Genomic DNA, 21,518 nt, shown 5'->3' on the forward strand with positions numbered 1-21,518 from the left:
ATTTATTCACGTTCATTATTATGTATAAATTAAGAAATACTAAAATCGAGTTAAAAAATATATTGAGATGACTATACTATCTTAATCAATATAAGTATGAGAGCAAATAACTCACCAGCGTGTGAGTAAATGCATATATGTATTTAAAGGTATAGCAGGAAAATGAACCATAGAGCATACTTAGTTATCGTAATAGATAAATAATTTGAGACAGATACTTTCGAGCCTATAGATAAATATTGCGAAATGAATAGAGTATCTGAGGTATCAGGTATGGCATGCCACAATGCATTCGGCGTTCGCACCCAATCCATGAACTGTCCACGTTAATGCCCACCTTGCTCATGAAGCAATCTCCATTCGGTGGGACAATGAGACCCGAGAGCGACGTGCTATGATGAGGTCTATCTAAACGCCGCCGAGAGGAGTTGCACGGTCAATTCCTCTTCGTTTTCCCTCGGCAGGCACTGCAGCACCGCGGCGTCGAAAAGGACGGCGGCAAGTGCAGCCAAATCTGCCCCACCCAGACAGGCACCAGAGCCCCCACTTGCTCAGTTCCTTTTCACGGCGAGGATATCCTACCGCCCCCGACCTCATTGGACAATGGATGCGCTCGTGTTTTGCGCTCGTGATTTGATAAGCCGTTCGCCCTGTGGTTGATTTAATCTTGATCCGGCATTCCCGGTTGAAGCCATTAGCCATCGGGGGCAGGCAAGATGCTCTAAGTGCGCCTGCTTTGCAAATCGCAGTGCATGGCGAATCCGAGCCCTCCAAAGCTAAGTTTGGTTTGGCAGAGTTCTCTCATCCAAAAAATTTTTTTAAAAAGGATTTTTTAAGAAAATTAATTATATGATTAAAAGTGATTTTTTTTAATAAATTTTATAGAAAAAATGATTCTGGTAGAAAATGAATCAGAGAGCTACTTTTTTTAGCTCTTAATATCTAGTTTATTTCAAAGAATTACTCTCACATCTAAAAACTAAAAATTGTTATTTAGTAAAAAAATTCCTAATTTTACTATAGGATCTGATACGGAAGTTCTGCCAATAAAGACCGTAGCTTTTTCGGTGCGGTTAATGCAAACCAGCCCACTATCGTCTGCCTTTGACCCTCGTTGCATTGCCTGTCCTGGAATGCCTTCTGCCAATACCGTGGGGTGATTAGTTTATATGCTAATGGCACGGTTGATTGGGATTTTGGGATCCAGGATCCCCTCGAATTCCAGCTTAAACATATAGTCTTCCGATGGACTTTGTTTTTAAAAGGAACATAGCTCATTCCATCAACCAGACCTAGGGGGGGGTCAAAAAAAACTTTATTTGGTCACTCTTCTAAACATCAATGCTGTTTTTTTAAAGCCACCATATTGACGATTATATGAGAAGAATGACAAAACAGTGTCATAGATGGCTAACAATTAAGCTTACATGCTCTCAGGCCGGGCCCAAGGCCGAAATTAGGAATTAGGAGAGGAACCATACAATATGAGAGTCGAAAGATCAAAATTAAGATGAATTTTCCTGGCTATCTCTAAAAGTTGTTAAAACATGGGCACCCACCATACCCCATACTATTGCCTCATCTTGTATCATGTGCAATAGTGCGCCTTTCGTGAGTTCTCCACCCTAAAAAATCTTTTGATTTCGTTCTTTTCGCCACTCCCAGGGTATCAAAATGGTCAGTGTCTTGACGTCTTTCTGGAAACTTTTCAGTTGGCAAATACGCTCTTTCCACCAAGATTCTATGGAGTCTGTGATGGTCCATGAATTTGGGTGCAAGGAAGATAGATGTCACCATCCTGCAATGCATGTCCATAGGCTCCTAGCGGTCATGCACTCAATAAACAGGTGCACCGAGGTCTCAAGGTTACAAAGGTAAATTGGGCACAAATATTGATTATTATACCGCTGGAGCAGCAAGTGTTGAGTTGTCCATACATGATCTTGAATAAGAAGCCATGCAAAAAAAAATGTATTTTGGTGGTGCCGATACCTTCCAAATTAGTTTTTTTTAATCATTTGTTCGGCAATTTCCTAAATTGAGCCGAGTATGCTGACTGTGTTGTGTATTTTCCATGTGTCGTTAGCGTCCAAAAGATTGTGTCCTCCACTTGATTTAGCTGCACTACATTGATCCTATCCCACAGATGGACAAATACGTCAATTAAGGTCGTGGTGAGATTGTGGCGGAGGTCATGAATCCATTTGTTGCCCTATAATGCATTAGCCACTGTCCTATTCTTTCTTCTTGAGTGCGAGTAAAGTGTCGGGGCTATGTCTTTCGGGGCCTCACCGTCAAGCCATCGACAACACTAGAGAGGTGTCTTTTTCCCATTTCCAAGTGTGATCTTGGTGCATGAGTAGAACAAAGCCTTGTCTTCAGTCACATAGTACCGAGTGTCCTATCCAAGGAATCTATAGCTAGGTCTGTTCAAACCACATCCAACACAGTCAAAGTGCCCGGCTGGATTTTTGTAAGTTTATTGTTCCCAATCCCCCCTTTTCCAAGGGCCGAGGGACCTTCATCCATGCGACCTTGCAAGCACCCCCGCTGCAATCTTCATTTCCCAACCATAGGAAATCGCGGCGGTATATGTCCATCGACTTGTAGATTTCTTTGGGTGGCTTGATGGCGGTGAGGAGATAGGTTGGCAGGGAGGAGAGAACTGATTTCACCAAAGTCTGTCTCCCAGCTGGTGTTAGGAGCTTCGGCTTCCATCCTGAAAGACGATGGGCAACCTTATCTAGAATAGGTTGCAATTGTACTAGATGCAATCGTCCTAATATCAATGGCAAACCAATGTATTGCATTGAGAAAGTTGCCACAAACCAAGGGAAGGTTTCCAAGATCCCATGTAGGTTTATGTGATGGCATCTAATTGCAGAGATTGTGCTCTTTTGTAAGTTTACTTGCAAACCAATAGAGTCTCCAAAATCCTGTAAGATAGTAAGCAGGGTCGCTAGTTCTCATCTCACCTAGTTGAGGAAGAGGGTAACATTGTCAACATATAGGGATAGTCGTAGGTGTGTCGAGCGTCCTCGGAGGTTAGACAATGCTCCTTCTTCAGTTGCCAAGTCCAAGATGTGATGTAGCGGGTCAATTGTTTCACTATGACTCCATTTAACAGTACAGAGGACTTCGAGGAGGCTAGTGTAATGGCTATCCAATCTCAACCGCGCACCAAAGCCCTAGCCTGTAGCAGTTCTAGAAGATACTCCCAAGAAACTAAATCAAATGCTTTAGCAATGTCAATGCTCAAAGTTATCTTGGATACAATGACCCTTAATGAAATCAATGTGTTTGGACAACCTGGTAGCCAAGACTTTAGCTAGTAATTTTTGCAAATGAGTGAATCAAACTAATCGGCCTAAAGTCATTTGGGGTGCTAGGACCTCCTTCTTTGGATTATCAATGTGCTTGGACATCAATGCTGTTTAGCTATGTCATAGAGAGATTTACGATTTCAAAGAAGATTTAGAGCGGAGTTGCGAGAAGTCTAGCCCCAATGCTTCCATGTAGATCAGCCACAGCCATACCATTGGCAAATTGAGCGATGTCCACCCGCGAACGGGCATCCGATGGACTTAGATCTGACTTGAATTGTCCATCCTGTGCCCAGCTAGGAAAACCATCCACGGGAGTGCACATGATCATGACGGTCACTTCCAATCTGAAAAGCGGATGGGATCACGCGGCGTCCAACCCACCGTGTCAGTTGAGCGAAAAATCTAACGGACCATGCCTACGTAGTCCCATGTATGTAACAACAGGCCGTGCCATGTTGTTATCGTTGTAGTATTTAGTTAGGCGCGTCAACGTCGGCAAATCTTAGGGCTGAAGCTTACATATATCCTCAGCTTGAATCTTGGTACCTCAGCTCAGGAACACAGGCACCGAAGCCGCTTTCTCTGAGTGCGATGTGTTGGACTTAAAGACACGGGACACGGTCATAAGCCCATCAAGAAGTTTTCTGCCTCGATCACGCGTTAACCCGTAATGAAGACTTGGCCTCAATTCCTCTGGAATCTGTTTATCTGTCTGATCCAGGGACGATCCCCACTGGTGAGATCTGAAAGGGATGGTTGATGTGACTAGCAAGCTCTCGTCTTGCAATCTGTCAGCCTGTTCTTTTGTTTGCAATAGAATTTCATTTGCACATCTTTTTTGTTTAGAATCGGATCCGGGATGGTCACATGGGTTCCTTTCTAACCCGAGGTGGTGCTCCTCTCCCAAAAAGAAACTAAAGCTAAAAGTATTTGTACTTTGTGTTTATGTTAGAGTAATAATAAAGCCACTCATCCTAAATGGCCATCTGGGCCCTATCTCCAGTGCACGCATTCATGCCTGTTTGGGCAAATTTATATGAGCAGATGGGGTAGTTGCCTTTTGCAAGGACCAGTGAATGTAGGGTCTAATTGGTTGTCAAGAGTGGTTTAGCGGATACGTATAATCTTAAAAAAAAGTATGTTTATTTGCTCGTATATACTATTTTAATCTGATCTGACATATGTAATTGTATGCTCGCGGTCTGACCCGATAGATATAGGCTCTTGCATCCGCTTATACAGACGGGTTCACTAGTTAGGGTCATAAAATCATTTTATATGAGCAACCAATTATAATCCCAATATTTGCTTCTACTCATATGGCCTCAGATTCGATCAACCAAACAGAAACTTAGCTCAACATGTTCAGACAAATAAAAACAATTAAATACTCTTCTTTTCAACAAACATGATTTCACTCAATCTGTTTCTCCTCAGCCTGCATATATGATCCATACTGGTAAGACTCATATGGACAACCAATCACACCCTTAGTTATTGTAGTTTAGCCAATCATATGATCATTGTCAACGATTAATGAACTACATATCTTATAAATTTATAGAAATAATAGGTGATATTTTGAGTATACGAATCACATAGCACACACACGATCTTATACATATTCATACCTCCCTTAAGATAATAGCTATACATCCTATTGATCTTGTATTAATCTTTAGAACTATTTACAAGAGGGTGTTGGCTAGCCTATACAAATCTAAATCTAGTCGGATGGCTCCCTTGCGAGTAGTCGGGAAGTGATGCCAATACAAATCTAGGTTACAGAATGCTTAATAGTCCAGAGCTCCTGTAGGCTTGAATGACGTTAATGGAGTTGTGTTGACTTCTATTGGTTTGTTCTCTGCAGGGTCCCCTGGCTCCTTATATATAGGGGGTCGTCGCACAACTCCTGTAATATTTTCTTATCATTTTTGGAGATAAACTTCCATGTTTACGAGATATCTCGAGTATCTGCGGGCAGTTTCTATACGTTTAAGGATTCCTTTTCTAGGAAGAGATATACTCTAGGAATGTAACCCTAGATTGTTCAGATACGATAGTTTTATACTACTCATCGTCAAGCCCCCATCAGTACATGAAATAAGGCTTCGACAAATCAAAGACTTAGTTAGTAAAGGAAACGTTTTGGTCGACCGCATCCTCAAGTAGAATTTGGGTCCCCGGTTAGGATGATATGTCTAATTGGGTTCTAGGAGTCATCGGGCCATCTATTCGGTATTCTGAACACCTTCGAGTACTCAAACGAGCCCTCAAGAAGGTTTTTCCTCTGAGTATGAATTTTGATTCATTCGAGAAACATTCTCCTAATCTTTCGAAAGAACAAGGAGAGAAGACTACTCGCTAACAGGGTTAGAAATTTGAACCATCACAATGCAGATTTCGAGTAGTGGTGATAATCTTTTATCCGACAAGAGGTTATGATGATGTTGGGAAACTGCGCCATGGCGGAGTAGTTCTCTGGTTTCTCTGGGTTACTGCTCCACTTGCCCTTGCATGCGTCAAGCATTAAATGCGATGAGATGGTAAACCAGGAGAACGTGGCCCTGAGTAGTGCTCAAAACCATCATGACGTTATTCGAAGAGTTGCCCTTCGTCCCTATATAAATTGAGATGAGGAAGTCCATTCAGTGTTTACCTCCTCCATCATCATTTACCTTGAGAGCCATTTTCTCTTGTGTTTCTCGCTCGCAACCACCTTTGAAACCCTAAACGCTCCAGCTGGTTCCTCTCGATGCCAGGGGCCGCAAGAAGTTCAATATGGCAAAGAGTTCTGCTGCCGGTGTCATTGCAGGTGTGATCCTGTCTGGCCAGAATTTGAAGTCTCGGAGGAGGTTCTGGCATGGGTGGAGCGTAACAAGGTCATCCCCTCACGCGTTTTGATCGCCTATTCACCAGTGGCGAGCGAGACAATCCCCAGTCCAGATATCATCTGGACTATTGTCTTTCTTGATTTCTTCTGTTGTGGTTTATGTTTCCCCCCTTTTAGCTTCTTCTCCAAGAACTCAACTTTAACAGCATTGAGCTCATCCATCTCAACCCCAACTCCATCGCCATGCATAGCATCTTTGTGCACCTATATGAGGCCTTCCTGGGTGTGCATCATATCAAAATAATACCAAGCAAGGATGAGCAAGTTACCGAGATGAACAATCTACCGCGATCAAATAATTTATTCTTAATTCATGCATTTAATTTCAAAGTTTCAATCTTGTGTAGATTGCATCATAGCATGAAAATAACTTGCAATTTGTTTTTCATGCAAATGTTTAAAAACCTCTATATTGCAAATATGAGCAATTTGAAGTAGCATATTTTTGTACGATCTCTAAAATTATATTTATGATTCATCCAATCCCAAATATGCAAAAGAATCCATATCAAATGCTTGAGTTTCTCCTATATAAAAAATTGATGAAAATTTATTTTTAGTCCAGTTTGATTGTCTCTATTGAACATATATGCTTACGAGATATTCGTTATAATATCAACTATTTTGCTATGTTTAATTTTGAGCCTAGTTTTTTGTTCTTATACTTTGATTTTCAATTGGTATCTTCTGTAGGTATCTAATTGATATCGTTTTGAAGTTTAAATTGGTATTTCTTTTTGAAATCTCATTTGTCATCTCTTTAAATCCCTTTGACCTATTGTATAGCTTGATTTACTCACATGAGCCATAATTGGATAAGTGTATTTGGTTTAACTCAAATTATGAGAAATACACATATCATGAGGAGCTTACACTATACGTGGTCTTGCACTAGCTTTTGATGATTCCTTTTGTGGATAGAGCTAGCATATTTTGAAGAAAATTTCTCTTTTGGCAAGTCCTCCATAATTCTTACCAATTTGACGTTAATTGTGGGAGAATTCGTTTCGATGATTCCATTTTAGCATTTATGTTAATTGGGTGAGAATTTAGACTAGATGTTATATTCTGTAAGAGAGCTTTGCTTATAGAGAGAATTATTTGCTCATGTGGGAGAATTTGTAATCCATTATGTTTGTAATGTGAATATCAATTGGGGAAGTTTTAAAAGAAAATCTATGAAACCTTTTTGAAAAAGTTTTGCTTTGCATGAGCATATTCATTTTTCATCTTCATATATACTTAGTCATGCTTGCTTCATATGTATAAAAGAAACTCTGTCCAAAATTTGAGATAAACAATATATACAATGATATTCAAGAATCATTCACACATGTATAGATTGTGGGAGAGTTTGCTTTATACATGTTTAGTTCTACTAATATCAAAACATGTGTGGTGTTTGAAGATAGTAAAAGTAGTTTTAGTAATCTTAAATATCTTTGTGATATTTAATGTTTCTAAAACTTGTTCTTTGTATACATTCATCTTCGGATTATATGTATACTTAGAACTTTAAATTTTTCAAATATAATCATCTAGTGAGATTGTTATCAATTACCAAAATGGGGGAGATTGAAAATGCATCTAGCTCTTATATGTGGTTTTGGTAATTAATGACAATACATATGTTCTAATAACGTTGTTAAGAATTATTAGTATGTTATTACATAGGTGATGCATGGATGATATATGCATGAGCTCTAAATAAATGAGGAAATTGAAAGTGCATCAAGATGAATGAGCTCTTAGGGATGCTAGGTGGTGCTTATGAGGAAAAGGAGAAGCTCAATAAGATTAACAATATGCATGAAGGTTAATAAGTTAATTGTGGAGATCAAGTAATTTAAGGATAAAAGTTGTCAATTGAGTTTTATGGACTAACCCATGTGCTTTGTGCTTAAGAGTGAGTTGGGGTTAGGATCCATAAGAAGGCATGGGTTGAGTTGAGATATTCTATATGCCAAGAGTGAAGAACAAGATTGGACTTCATATATGATAAAGTGAATTTTATTGAATATGTTGAATACAAAGTGGTTTTCTATGGCAAGACAATGAAAGACAAACAAGACTCGGTTGTGATGAACCATACGATGATGAGGAGCAAGCAAATGGCTTGGTGCCGAATGACCGAGGCGGTGGTGAAGAGCGAGTGAAAGCTTTGCGCCTATACCGTGAAAGGTCATGTGAAGCTACCGGTGATTCACATCAATCACATGAAGAATCAAGAAGAGATGTAGTGACGATGATATAAAAGTTGGCAACTCTCTAAGTTTGAAGAAAAGAAGCGATATTTGAAGGTGTTCAAAGGCTCAATGTGATGCAAACGTGTTTTATCTTTGAAATTGAGTATAGGTATGCCACACTAATAAGAGGGATGCAACGTGAGCTACTTGTCATGTCTCGGTGCTCAAAAGTTTTCTAACCAAACCCAAAGTGAGAGTTCGCTTTTAAAAGTCTAGTGCAGAAAGTGTGGAAGTGTCCAAATTAGGTTTTGGAATATTCCTAGTTTGATCCAATCTATTAAAGGTCATGATTTCAGTTGGGATGTGTAGTCCTTTGGATAAGCTTTCCTTAGAGCCTAAAATTGTTGAAATCAAACTTCGGGAGCAAAAGTTATCACCGTTTTTCAGAGGGCTAGCCGTGCTGAACCCGGATACTCCGGGTTGTTCGGAGTCTCCGGGTGAGGTTCTGAGCCGAGTAGTCTGTTAGGGCCTAAGTGTTTCACCTGGATACTCTGGATTGATCCGGAGACTACGGGTTCCAGACCCTCCGAGTTGTACTACGGCCAGGGCTCTTGGTTATGCGTTCTAGTGCCAACCTAGAGACTCCGGGTTGACTCGGATACTCCAGATCATTAAAAAAGGTGTGTAACGGCTAGTTTTTTGGGGATTGGACGTAAATACCCTATTACCTCCATTCTTTGTTGTTGTTGCTTGGGCACGAAAAAAAAATATTCTAGAGCTAAAAGAACTCCTCCCCACTCCATGTTAGTGAGAAATTTGAGAAGAAAAGTGAGTTGGGTTGAGAAATTAAAAGATTGAGTGCAACTATTTTTGAGCACTCGAGTTCATCGACATAAAAGTTCGTGAAGCGTTTGTTACTCTTGGAGCTTGAAGCTCCTAGGCGGGTAGGTGTCACCGGCAAACACGCAAGGTTGTGGTGTGCTGTGGGAAGTTTGTGAAGGCTTTGATTTTGCCTCTGTAAGGGAAGAAATCAAGAGTAGAAGCCAAACTCAAGTGTGACCGAGGTTGGAGAGGAAAAGGGTTGAGAGAGACCTGGCTCAAGTGTGACGAAGCCCCTCAACGGAGGCGTAGGAACCTCTAGAGTAGATGTTCGAACTTCAGGAAACAAATCTTGTGTCTCATCTCTTGTTTAATGTTCTTGTGTTCTTGCTCAATATTTGTGCATATTGCTCGATCTACTTGCTCGTGTAAAATTGATTGTAGTTTCTCTGTGGATCTACTTGGAATCATCACTTGGAACACACGATTTTATTTAGTTTGAACTAGAACTCTTTAAGCGTTGTTTACTTTCAGTTTTGAGCCCATTTTCTGCTAAACCCAGAGATTCCGGATTTAACCCGGATACTTCAGATACTTCGGATACTATACAATCAGTTCTAAACCTACAGTATCTGGGTCAACTTGGAATCTCTGATGAATAGTATTTTCAAGATTTTTAACTAGAGTTTTCTTACATATCTTTTGTTAGAATTGAATAATTTTTGTCACCCTAAGACTGTAACTTTCACACTTATTTAACGCGATTGTGAACTAGTTGAACATAACATATTTAAGATTTTCAATTGTGAAAAATCTGTTAGTTTATTTTCCACTGTAAGTTTAAGCCAACGATAAAAATAGATAAATTTTTTATAAAAACGTCTATTTACATCCTCTAAAAGATATCATTGTCCTTTCAGATTACCTTTATTTTCTTAGTCGGTTAATGAAAAAAGCATAGACGACATGATCAATTTCGTTATTGTAATCCTCAACACCCACGTTAATTTCAATATTGTATGCCTCAACACAAACTAACAAACACGAAATAGATGAGCCGGAGTTACAACATTCAACACTCACGTCATATAGATGGGCTAGAACTAGGTTTGGGGCCCAACTAACTTCTAAATCTTAATCTAACAACTAGGAATATTATAGATATTACACATAAAAAAAACCATCCAAAATATCCAGAATCCAGAATGTTAAACGGTGCTCATTTTTTATAATCTAGCTTTTTAAAATCTATCATTCTTAATCTACTTTTAAGAATCACAATAAAAAACAAACATACCCTAAGCGATTGTAGTAACGGAGAAAATTTGAAGTATTTCTTATGAACGGATGAAAGACATTTCCCTTGTTTACACTGATACATGGCATGATGACATGCATTTTAATAAAGAACGACTTTCCATCTCTCAACGAACAGACACCGCCGAATTGAAGTTTGCTTCGCACAAATGTCAAGTGCTCGGCCGCAAGATGGAGAGATTAGAATTCTTTTTATTTTCTTAATAAAATAAAACTCCTTTATTAGAAAAATTAAGGTGCTCTAAGGGCCAACATAATATGTATGCATAATTTGATACATAAAAATTATGTTACTCCCGTTTAAAAGAGACATTATACAACGGATGAGCTGATTCCCGTTTAAAAGAAAAAGGTAATTACTAAGATCTATTTGTTACAGCTAAAATTTATGATTTTTTATTGAAAAGTTGTTTTTTAAAAGATGTTTATGGTTTCTGAGAAAAGCTATTAGCTTATAAACTTAATTTTAGATTCTCAGTCCATATTTTTTTTAAAGTAACTCTCAATCAATTTATCAGTTTTTAATTTATTTTATTTGAAGTCAGTTTATCAGCTTTTCAAAAGACAGTATTAACTCAATATGTTTGTCACAGTTTATAGTTCCTGAGAAGAAAAAACTGCTGATAAGTGTATCAAATAAAACCTAAATAGCATCTTGCAAAGTACTGTATGAAAATGCCACGTGGCAACAACGAGGCACTTGAGAAGTATTTTGTACACTCTCCATGCACACCGGCGGACTTTGCGCGTTAATCGTTGGACGTGGCTCAGGACACCTGTAGTGTGCGCAAAAAAGACTGTAAGATCATCTTTAATCATATATTTTTTATTTTATTTTCTTTCTAATTCTATTTCTCATTTTCATTCCTTTTATTTTTTCTCATATTCAACAGCTTCACTTCGAGGAGAATCGCGAAGGGAAAGGAGAGAGAATCCTGTCTTGAAGTGAATGATCTTAGAAATTCTTTCGTGACGAGAACCGTGAAGTGAAACCATTAAAATACTAAAGGAAACAAAAATCTCTTCACAACGGAATTTTCGTTCCTGAAGAGAAAATGTTGAAAGTGGTCTAAGCACAAAAAGGTGGTTTTAAGACCCGGTCTTATATCTTATAGCATGAAAGTTTAATGTTCATATTGTTATGAGTGATCTTTAAGCTTAAAAGTCAGATCTTAAACAACAAAATATTATTTTTCTATTGATTCTCTTTTCTTCTCTTCACTACCTATCAACTACTACCAACTAGAGCCGGCAATGGGACGGGCTGGGTCGGATCTTCATGGGTTTTACACCCGACGGGGGTGGGAGCAGGGTGGCTTTTTGCCTGTGGGGGTCGTGGGTCGGGACTTCGATTTTGGGTCAAGTCGAGGGTTGAGGTCGATTTTTGCGTGCGGCCCCTGGTGGGCATATGACTCTTGCTTGTCGTCGAACGTTCATCCCACGCTCGCCCGCCTCTCAACCATTGCTGGCCGCCCCGCACCCGCCTCCATCCGCCCCGCATTCGCTCGTGCCTGCTTGCCTCCTGATCGCCGCTGCTTGCCTTCCTCTCGACCTCCGTCACCCCCACCTTCGCCCACACCTGCCACCTGGCCACCCCAAGTCCGCCATCGTCTACCTTCCCGACCACCCTGAGTCTGTTGCCACCCTACCCACGCCCGCCTCTAGCCACCTTGCATCCACCTGTGCCCGCCTGCCTCCTAGCCATCATCGTCCCACCTCCGCCCTCACCCGCCTCCCAGCCGCCCCAAGTCCACCACTGCCCGCCTCCTAGCCGTCATGAGTCCTCTGTTGCCCTGCCCGTGCCCGCCTCCTGGCTGCCCCGTGTTCGCCGCCGCTTGCGTCGGCGCGCCCGCCTCGGCACCAGGCCATCTTCGCACCCGCAGGTCCCTGCACAGATTTTGGGTTCCCGTCGGGTTCGAGGCTGGGGACGTATTTTCACATGTTAGGTGAATTGGGTTCGTGTCAGGTTTTTCAATTCGGATTTCGGATCGGGTACGTTCTGATTGCACATAGCTTTTACCCGACCTGTTGCTAGGTCTACTACCAATCGGAGCCTTCGTGAAGATTTTTTATTTTTTATTTTTGGGTGGGACCCATCTTAAGATTTATTGAGATCCATTTTAAGACTCTCAAAGCCCTTAAACACTAATGATGCCATCATGAAGAATTTAAAGTTCGGTATGGGTCTTACACGTAACACAAGCAAGCCTTAATCCAAATTAGCACATGTGGAATCCATCTTAAGTATCATTAAGAGCTTAAACACTAGTGATGCCCTCATTAATGTGATGGAGTTACAGAATAAGGTCTATTTCTTTCCGCTTCTACAAGATGTAGTTTCTCCGGAAGCCTTTTATAGTACAAGCCCATTCAGATTTGTTTATGGTTTCTTAGACTTTTATAATAGTAGTAAATGTTGCTTTTGTTTTCTTAAAAATTATAGCTAGAAATAAATAAAAATAGACTATTTGTTTAGTTTCTGGCTTTTGAGAAATCACGTGAAAACAAACAAATAGGGCCCAAATAAGAAAAAAAAAGAAATCGTAGAAGTAGAGACCACGACACACGGTTAGAGCGAGCACATGAAGCACGGAATCAGCAAATTTGGCAGGAATACATCAAAAGTGTAGATAATCGCTCGATGTTGACAAAAGAAAAAAAGGTAATAGCACAAGAAGTCAATGCTATTCAATTAGCATCCCATCAGGAGTAACACGTTAATTACGCGGTTTACGATTTAATTGTCATTTCTATACGGAGAAACAGACACAAAGAAAAACTAGATCAAAAAATAAAGACGAACAACTCATCTCACACATGTGAATTGGGATAGCATTGAAATACTTGTTTTTTCCTTAATAAAACCACGATATATCTTTTCAACTACAGCTATTGTTAGTCTCTCCTTAAATTTCTTGATTGTGGCAGGAAAAGCACCATTCATTGAAGTTTTAGCAAGGAGCCTACAAACAGCGAAACATACAAACGTGGGGTGCACTGAAATCACCAGAAAATCGACGGAACATGCGCAACCCACACCCAACTAGCACACGGATACATAAAAACGGCAAGACTTCAATCAGAAGAAGGTTCTTTACCCAAATAATCCCTCTCAGATCGATCATCCAACTCGAAGTCTCGAACCATTCCAAAACCAAACACCAAACAGGAGCTGTGAGCTGCGCAATCCACCACGCTACCCCTGTATCCCTGTTTCGCCGGATCACCCCACGGATTCCCGGCTAATTACGCGAGCACGCCCCGGTTCCCGTCGCATCGGCGTTTCCAATCCCACCTCAGCACGGCACATCCCCACGCCGCATGCGCTTGGCCCCGTCCCGGCTTCCCCTCCCCTCCCCTCCCCAACGCCGGCTGGACCGGAATTCAATTTTCAAACAAACCCCAAAACCCAACCCCGTTCATCCCAGCCACTCACGCCATTCCACCCCCAGATCTAGCTCTAAACCCACCCCAATGCCAGCATGACCACGCCGCGCGCCACCCAGCGCCGCGCGGCCGGCGCCGCCCCGGCGGCGGTGGCTGGCGGCGAGCCCTACAACATCCTACCCATCCACGACCTCCTCGCCGAGCACCCGTCGCTGCGGTTCCCCGAGGTGCGGGCGGCTGCGGCGGCGCTGCGGGCGGTGGGGGGCCTACGCCCGCCGCCCTTCTCGCAGTGGCGTGCCGACCAGGACCTCATGGACTGGCTCGGCGCCTTCTTCGGCTTCCAGCGCGACAACGTCAGGAACCAGCGGGAGCACCTCGTGCTCCTCCTCGCCAACGCGCAGATGCGCCTCTCCTCCGCCGACTTCTCCGACACACTCGAACCCCGCATCGCGCGCCAAATCCGAAGGAAGCTGCTCCGCAACTACACCTCGTGGTGCGGGTTCCTTGGCCGCCGCCCCAACGTCTATGTCCCCGACGCCGACCCGCGCGCCGATCTGCTCTTCGTGGGCCTGCACCTCCTCGTCTGGGGCGAGGCCGCCAACCTCCGCTTCGTGCCCGAGTGCCTCTGCTACATCTACCACCACATGGCGCTCGAGCTGCACCGCATCCTAGAGGGCTACATCGACACCGCCACGGGCCGCCCCGCGAACCCCGCCGTGCACGGCGAGAACGCCTTCCTCACCCGCGTCGTCACGCCCATCTACGGTGTCATCCGCGCCGAGGTCGAGTCCAGCCGCAACGGCACCGCACCGCACACCGCCTGGAGGAACTACGACGACATCAACGAGTACTTCTGGCGCCGTGACGTGTTCGATCGCCTCGGCTGGCCCATGGAGCAGTCGCGCCAGTTCTTCCGCACGCCGCCCGACCGCAGCCGCGTGCGTAAGACGGGCTTTGTGGAGGTCCGCTCGTTCTGGAACATTTACCGGAGCTTCGACAGGTTGTGGGTGATGCTGCTGCTTTACCTGCAAGCTGCAGCTATCGTGGCGTGGGAGGGCGCGAAGTGGCCGTGGGAGGATCTACGCTCGTCCCGGGGCCCAAAGTCTAAGGACACACAGGTGCGCCTGCTCACCATTTTCATCACCTGGGCCGCCCTCCGCTTCCTCCAGTCACTGCTGGACATCGGCACACAGTTCAGCCGTGCCTTCAGGGATGGCCGCATGCTTGCCGTGCGCATGGTGCTCAAGGCCATTGTTGCAGCCGGATGGGTCCTTGTGTTTGCTGTCTTGTACAAAGGAATCTGGAACCAGAGGAGAAGCAGCGGGCAGTGGTTGTCAACAGCTGATTCACGGATCATGAGGTTCCTCTATGCAGCTGCAGCGTTTTTAATCCCTGAGGTCCTTGCCATTGTGCTTTTCATTGTGCCCTGGGTGCGGAACGCATTGGAGACGACAAATTGGAAGATCTGTTATGCGCTCACCTGGTGGTTCCAGAGCCGCAGCTTTGTCGGCCGTGGCTTACGTGAGGGCACTTTTGACAATGTCAAGTACTCTGTCTTCTGGGTGCTTCTGCTTGCCGTGAAGTTTGCCTTCAGCTACTTCCTCCAGATCAGGCCGCTTGTAAAACCCACAAAAGAGATATACAAGCTGAGTGGAATCACATATACTTGGCATGAGTTCTTTGGCAAAAGCAATCGATTTGCGGTGTTTGTGCTGTGGTTACCAGTGGTGTTGATCTACCTCATGGATATCCAGATTTGGTACGCTATCTTCTCTTCTCTGACTGGCGCATTTGTGGGGTTGTTTGCACACTTGGGGGAGATCCGGGACATGAAACAGCTCCGGCTTCGGTTCCAGTTCTTTGCAAGTGCCATGTCGTTCAACATCATGCCAGAGGAGCAGCAGGTGAATGAACGCAGTTTCTTGCCCAGCCAGCTTAGGAATTTCTGGCAGCGGTTACAACTAAGGTATGGTTTCAGCCGGTCGTTCCGAAAGATTGAGTCAAATCAGGTGGAGGCACGGCGATTTGCACTTGTTTGGAACGAGATAATAAACAAGTTCCGGGAGGAGGACATTGTTAGTGATCGCGAGGTTGAGCTTCTTGAGCTGCCACCTGAGCTTTGGAATGTGCGTGTAATTCGGTGGCCTTGTTTCTTGCTCTGTAATGAGCTGTCTCTTGCACTTGGTCAAGCAAAGGAGGTCCAACGATCTGATCGTAGGCTCTGGAGGAAGATCTGCAAGAACGATTATCGGCGTTGTGCAGTGATTGAGGTATATGATAGTGCAAAATACTTGCTACTGGAAATCATCAAAGAGAGAATGGAGGAGCATGGCATTGTGACACAATTGTTCCGTGAGTTTGATGAATCCATGAAGTTGGAGAAGTTCACTCTGGAGTATAATATGGATATGCTGCGAACAGTCCATGCAAAGCTTGTAACTCTATTGAGCCTACTTCTCAAGCCCACCAAAGATATTACCAAGATTGTCAATGCCTTGCAGACTCTCTATGATGCTGTGATTCGTGATTTCCAGGCTGAGAAAAGGAGCATGGAACAATTGAGGAATGAAGGTCTTGCACAGTCAAGGCCCACCAGCCTTCTCTTTGTGGATGCAGTTGTTCTGCCTGAAGAGGAGAAAGTCACCTTCTATAAGCAGGTGAGGCGCATGCACACCATCCTGACCTCCAGGGATTCTATGATCAATGTACCAAGTAACCTTGAAGCTCGTCGGAGGATCGCTTTCTTCAGCAATTCATTGTTCATGAACATACCACGGGCAACCCAGGTGGAGAAGATGATGGCCTTTACTGTCTTGACGCCTTATTATAATGAGGAGGTGCTGTACAGCAAGGACCAACTCTATAAGGAGAATGAAGATGGCATCTCAATCTTATACTATCTGCAACAGATTTACCCGGATGAGTGGGAGTTCTTTGTAGAGCGAATGAAGCGTGAGGGGATGTCCGATATTAAGGAACTGTACAGTGAGAAGGAAAGGCTGAGAGATCTACGGCACTGGGTCTCGTACAGGGGACAGACATTATCACGTACTGTGAGGGGGATGATGTACTACTATGAAGCTCTTAAGATTCTGACTTTTCTGGATTCCGCCTCTGAACATGACTTACGAACTGGGTCAAGAGAGCTTGCTACACTGGGTTCCTCAAGAATTGGATCCTCAAGGCGTGATGGGGTTGCTGGTGGGTCAGGGCATTACAGCAGGGCGTCTTCCTCGCGTGCATTGAGCAGAGCAAGCAGCAGCGTGAGCTCCTTGTTTAAAGGCAGTGAGTATGGGACCGTCCTCATGAAATACACTTATGTAGTTGCATGCCAGATATATGGTCAGCAGAAAGCTAAGAATGACCCCCAAGCTTTTGAAATATTAGAGCTAATGAAGAATTATGAAGCATTACGAGTTGCCTATGTTGACGAAAGGCAGTCCAATGGTGGCGAAACAGAGTACTTCTCTGTTCTTGTGAAATACGATCAGCAGCTTCAGCGGGAGGTTGAAATTTACCGGGTTAAGTTGCCTGGACCGTTGAAGCTTGGTGAAGGTAAGCCAGAAAATCAGAATCATGCACTCATATTCACAAGGGGTGATGCGGTTCAAACGATTGACATGAACCAAGACAACTACTTTGAAGAAGCTCTAAAGATGAGAAACCTGCTAGAAGAGTTCAATCGTCATTATGGAATTCGGAAGCCAAAGATTCTTGGTGTTCGGGAACATGTCTTTACTGGTTCGGTTTCTTCTCTAGCTTGGTTCATGTCTGCCCAAGAAACTAGTTTTGTCACTCTGGGGCAGCGTGTTCTGGCTGATCCACTTAAAGTCAGAATGCATTATGGCCACCCGGATGTTTTTGATCGTCTTTGGTTCTTGGGCCGAGGTGGTATCAGTAAAGCATCAAGAGTAATCAACATTAGCGAGGACATATTTGCTGGTTTCAACTGTACCCTCCGTGGCGGCAATGTTACACACCATGAGTATATTCAGGTGGGTAAAGGAAGGGATGTGGGACTCAATCAGGTTTCAATGTTTGAAGCCAAGGTTGCTAGTGGCAATGGTGAGCAAACTTTGAGCCGAGATGTTTACAGACTTGGTCACAGACTGGATTTCTTTAGGATGCTCTCTTTCTTCTATACAACTGTTGGATTTTATTTCAACACTATGATGGTTGTGCTAACTGTCTATGCATTTGTGTGGGGGCGCTTTTACCTTGCACTCAGTGGGCTTGAGGACTACATCAGCAAGAACACTTCCTCTACTAATAATGCAGCCTTGGGAGCTGTACTTAATCAGCAGTTCGTCATACAGCTAGGCCTGTTCACAGCTTTACCCATGATTATTGAGAACTCACTTGAGCATGGGTTCCTCACTGCTGTCTGGGATTTCATGAAAATGCAACTGCAGTTGGCATCTGTTTTCTACACCTTCTCCATGGGAACAAAGACACACTATTATGGGAGGACAATCCTTCATGGAGGCGCGAAGTATCGGGCTACTGGCCGAGGTTTTGTTGTGGAGCATAAGAAGTTTGCTGAGAACTATAGGCTCTATGCTCGCAGCCATTTCATCAAAGCAATAGAGCTTGGTGTGATATTGACTGTTTATGAAGTTTATGGCAGTGCCTCTAGGAATACGTTGGTGTATATTCTGCTGACACTTTCAAGTTGGTTTCTAGTGTCATCATGGATTCTTGCTCCCTTCATTTTTAATCCTTCAGGTTTGGATTGGCTGAAGAATTTCAATGACTTTGAGGATTTCCTAAACTGGATTTGGTTCCGGGGTGGGATCTCAGTTAAGTCAGATCAAAGCTGGGAGAAGTGGTGGGAAGAGGGAACTGATCATCTCCGGACAACTGGTCTGTGGGGCAGTGTCTTGGAAATCATATTAGACCTTCGATTTTTCTTCTTTCAGTATGCCATTGTTTATCGGCTTCACATTGCTGGTCAGAGTAGAAGCATCCTTATCTATCTGCTTTCATGGACATGCATACTCCTGGCTTTTGTGGCTCTTGTGACAGTTGCTTACTTTCGAGACAGATATTCAGCCAAAAAGCACATACGCTATCGTCTTGTCCAGGCAATCATTGTTGGTGGCACAGTAGCTGCTATTGTTGTATTGTTAGAATTCACAAAGTTTCAGTTCGTTGATACCTTCACTAGTCTTTTGGCTTTTCTGCCGACTGGCTGGGGAATCATATCTATTGCTCTGGTATTCAAGCCATATCTGAGGGGGTCTGAGATGATCTGGAAAACTGTAGTTACTGTGGCACGTTTGTATGATATATTGTTTGGAGTAATTGTTATGGCACCTGTCGCTGTGTTGTCATGGTTGCCTGGACTCCAGGAAATGCAAACAAGGATCCTATTCAATGAAGCCTTCAGCAGGGGACTTCATATTTCCCAGATCATTACTGGAAAAAAGGCTCATGCAGTTTGAGGTATGTTATGCATGTAGTCAACTTGTGTTTTCTCTTTGCTGTTGACAACAACCTATTAACAATGCATTTGCGAGTATGTGGTCTTACTATAGAAGGCTAGCTGTACATAATAACTGAGATTGATTTAATGATTGAGAATCATTTTTTAGAATCAAAATTACTCTCCACTTTAGTGAAAGCAAAGATTGAGAATCATTTGATTCTATTGCAATCTCGGTACTTCAGTATTTGGTCTGTTATCATTTTTTGATTGCATTGCACATGGGCATCAGCATCGTTGTCCTTATATTGTACCGTTTAACCCTGTCCCTGTGTAAGGTTAGTTTTTGCATTCAATCTTAGGTTTTTGAACATATCTACAAATTTCTTGGGGGCTTAAATGTATTATGCCAGTTTGTTGCTCTGCTTGGCCCTCTAGAGCCACTGATGTCTATCTCCCCGACCATTCAATGTTATTTGTATGCAACACTGTTTGTATGCCATGTATTTATCCACAATAGGATGTCCTTACCCTCATGAAGTTACTTCATTGCCTTTATCTTTTTATCTCACACCGAACAGCAGATTAAGAGCATCTCCACTTGCCTTTTGTTTGCAGCTAGATTCACCTTCCATTTCTCAAAGTGAGCTGCTTCAATATTTTGGAATAGTAGTTTGTCTCCGTGGTGTATGGTACGTTAACATTAAGTTGTCCAAATAAGTAAATGTACAGCTGTTCAAATTGTTGTCTAACATTGAGATTGCTCTGCAGGTTTATACAAGCTTTCTGGCTTAGAGTAGATGGATGCTAGTTCCCTGTACAGGCGATATCTTTATTTCCGATTCTTCTTAACTTGGTGTACACATGGATTTCTGTGGTAGAGATGATGTCGATTCAGCTCATATTCATAGACCAGATTTTGTTAGCTCATTAGAATCTTTAGTGAAAGTTGTACGAACTTCATCCTGAATGTGCCCCTTTTATGCCGAGGTTTCTTGCCACACCATCCTTTTTCGTTGTAAAGCGAACTGCTGTTTCTGCTTACCTGCACATATCGCGCTGCATTGTGGGGAGACAGGAAGTCTGCAAACCTAAATTATAGCCGGAAATGCCATTCTGCCGGGTCTTTTTGGCAGCGCTACAGGTCTGAATCCAACTTGCTGTACATTTCTCAGATTAATTATTGTGCGTAGTTTGTTACGCATAGGGTTAGTGCTGCATCCTTGTCGTGCCCTAAGCTCTCGTGTTCATTACGCATGAGATCTGGCATGCTTGTGCCTCATTTCCTCTTTTGGTGTTTACCCAGTTCTTCTAAAGAAAAATATGTCGTTGCTTGTGTCCTTTGGGTTTCAGGATCACAAAAGGGACTTGGAAACGGATTGAGCCGTTGAAGTCATGTTTGCCTTTTGGACTCCCAATCCGTACCTGCACTAATAGGCTATCGAAATCGTAATTTTCTTCTGCCTGTCAACATCAGTCGATACATGGAGCAGATCCTTTGCTGCCCACTTGGCGCTATTTTTTATCGAGAATTGCCGTGGTATCCCCGCGCATTGCAGACCTGAGAGCGTCCTTAAATAAGATAAGAAAATGAAAATCAACTGATGACACATCAGGTGTTGAAATTAGCAGTCACGATTAAAAATTCAATTTGTAGCACTGGAAGCAGTTAACCTGGACGAGCATGTTTACGCCTTTATGGAACATGTTCGTTCCGGTGATAGCCACAAAAGCAACATTGCATGCAAACTTGTTTACGAGTGATGAAAGTCTTTATACTACAGTAACAGCGAAGTATACATGAACAAGTTCCCTGGAGCAGCCTTCTTTACTGCCCTTTTCTGCACGGCTCCAGCTTTCAGCTCACCTTAGATTTAGAGTTTAGTAAGGTGGTTTAAATATATACTTTTAGTTTAAAAAATAAAAATAAAATAGTTTAACCGAACATCAGAAGTGTACCATAGCTCCAGCTATATAAATTCGTGGAGCTAAAGATACCTTACTAGAGTATTTCTAGCATACTAGCTAAATTTTACTCGCCAAATCTTTATTTGGTTATCCACTCCAAAAGATTATCTCTTTATATTTCTACACACTTCAACAACTAGCAAATCACACTCTTCATATCCTATTTACCTATATTTTCGGTTAGTTTTTTTAAACAA

The 21,518-nt window shown here is 42.9% G+C and overlaps 1 protein-coding gene and 1 non-coding gene across 2 annotated transcripts; both read left to right on the plus strand.

Annotated features, from left to right (window-relative positions):
• The first annotated feature begins 13,731 nt into the window (after window positions 1–13,731).
• On the plus strand, window positions 13,732–20,496 carry LOC133917202 (callose synthase 12-like). Its single transcript, XM_062361183.1, has 3 exons — window positions 13,732–19,373; window positions 19,972–20,045; window positions 20,125–20,496. The coding sequence occupies exon 1, from the start codon at window positions 14,024–14,026 to the stop codon at window positions 19,370–19,372; it is 5,349 nt and encodes a 1,782-aa protein (XP_062217167.1). The 5' UTR covers window positions 13,732–14,023; the 3' UTR covers window position 19,373; window positions 19,972–20,045; window positions 20,125–20,496.
• Window positions 16,980–17,059, plus strand: LOC133891305 (small nucleolar RNA J33). The gene has a single exon (XR_009904175.1). It is a non-coding gene; the product is annotated as a small nucleolar RNA J33 (small nucleolar RNA).
• Window positions 20,497–21,518: the final 1,022 nt, after the last annotated feature.

This window comes from Phragmites australis, chromosome 1 (assembly GCF_958298935.1).
Source record: "Phragmites australis chromosome 1, lpPhrAust1.1, whole genome shotgun sequence".
Lineage (NCBI taxonomy): Eukaryota > Viridiplantae > Streptophyta > Magnoliopsida > Poales > Poaceae > Phragmites > Phragmites australis.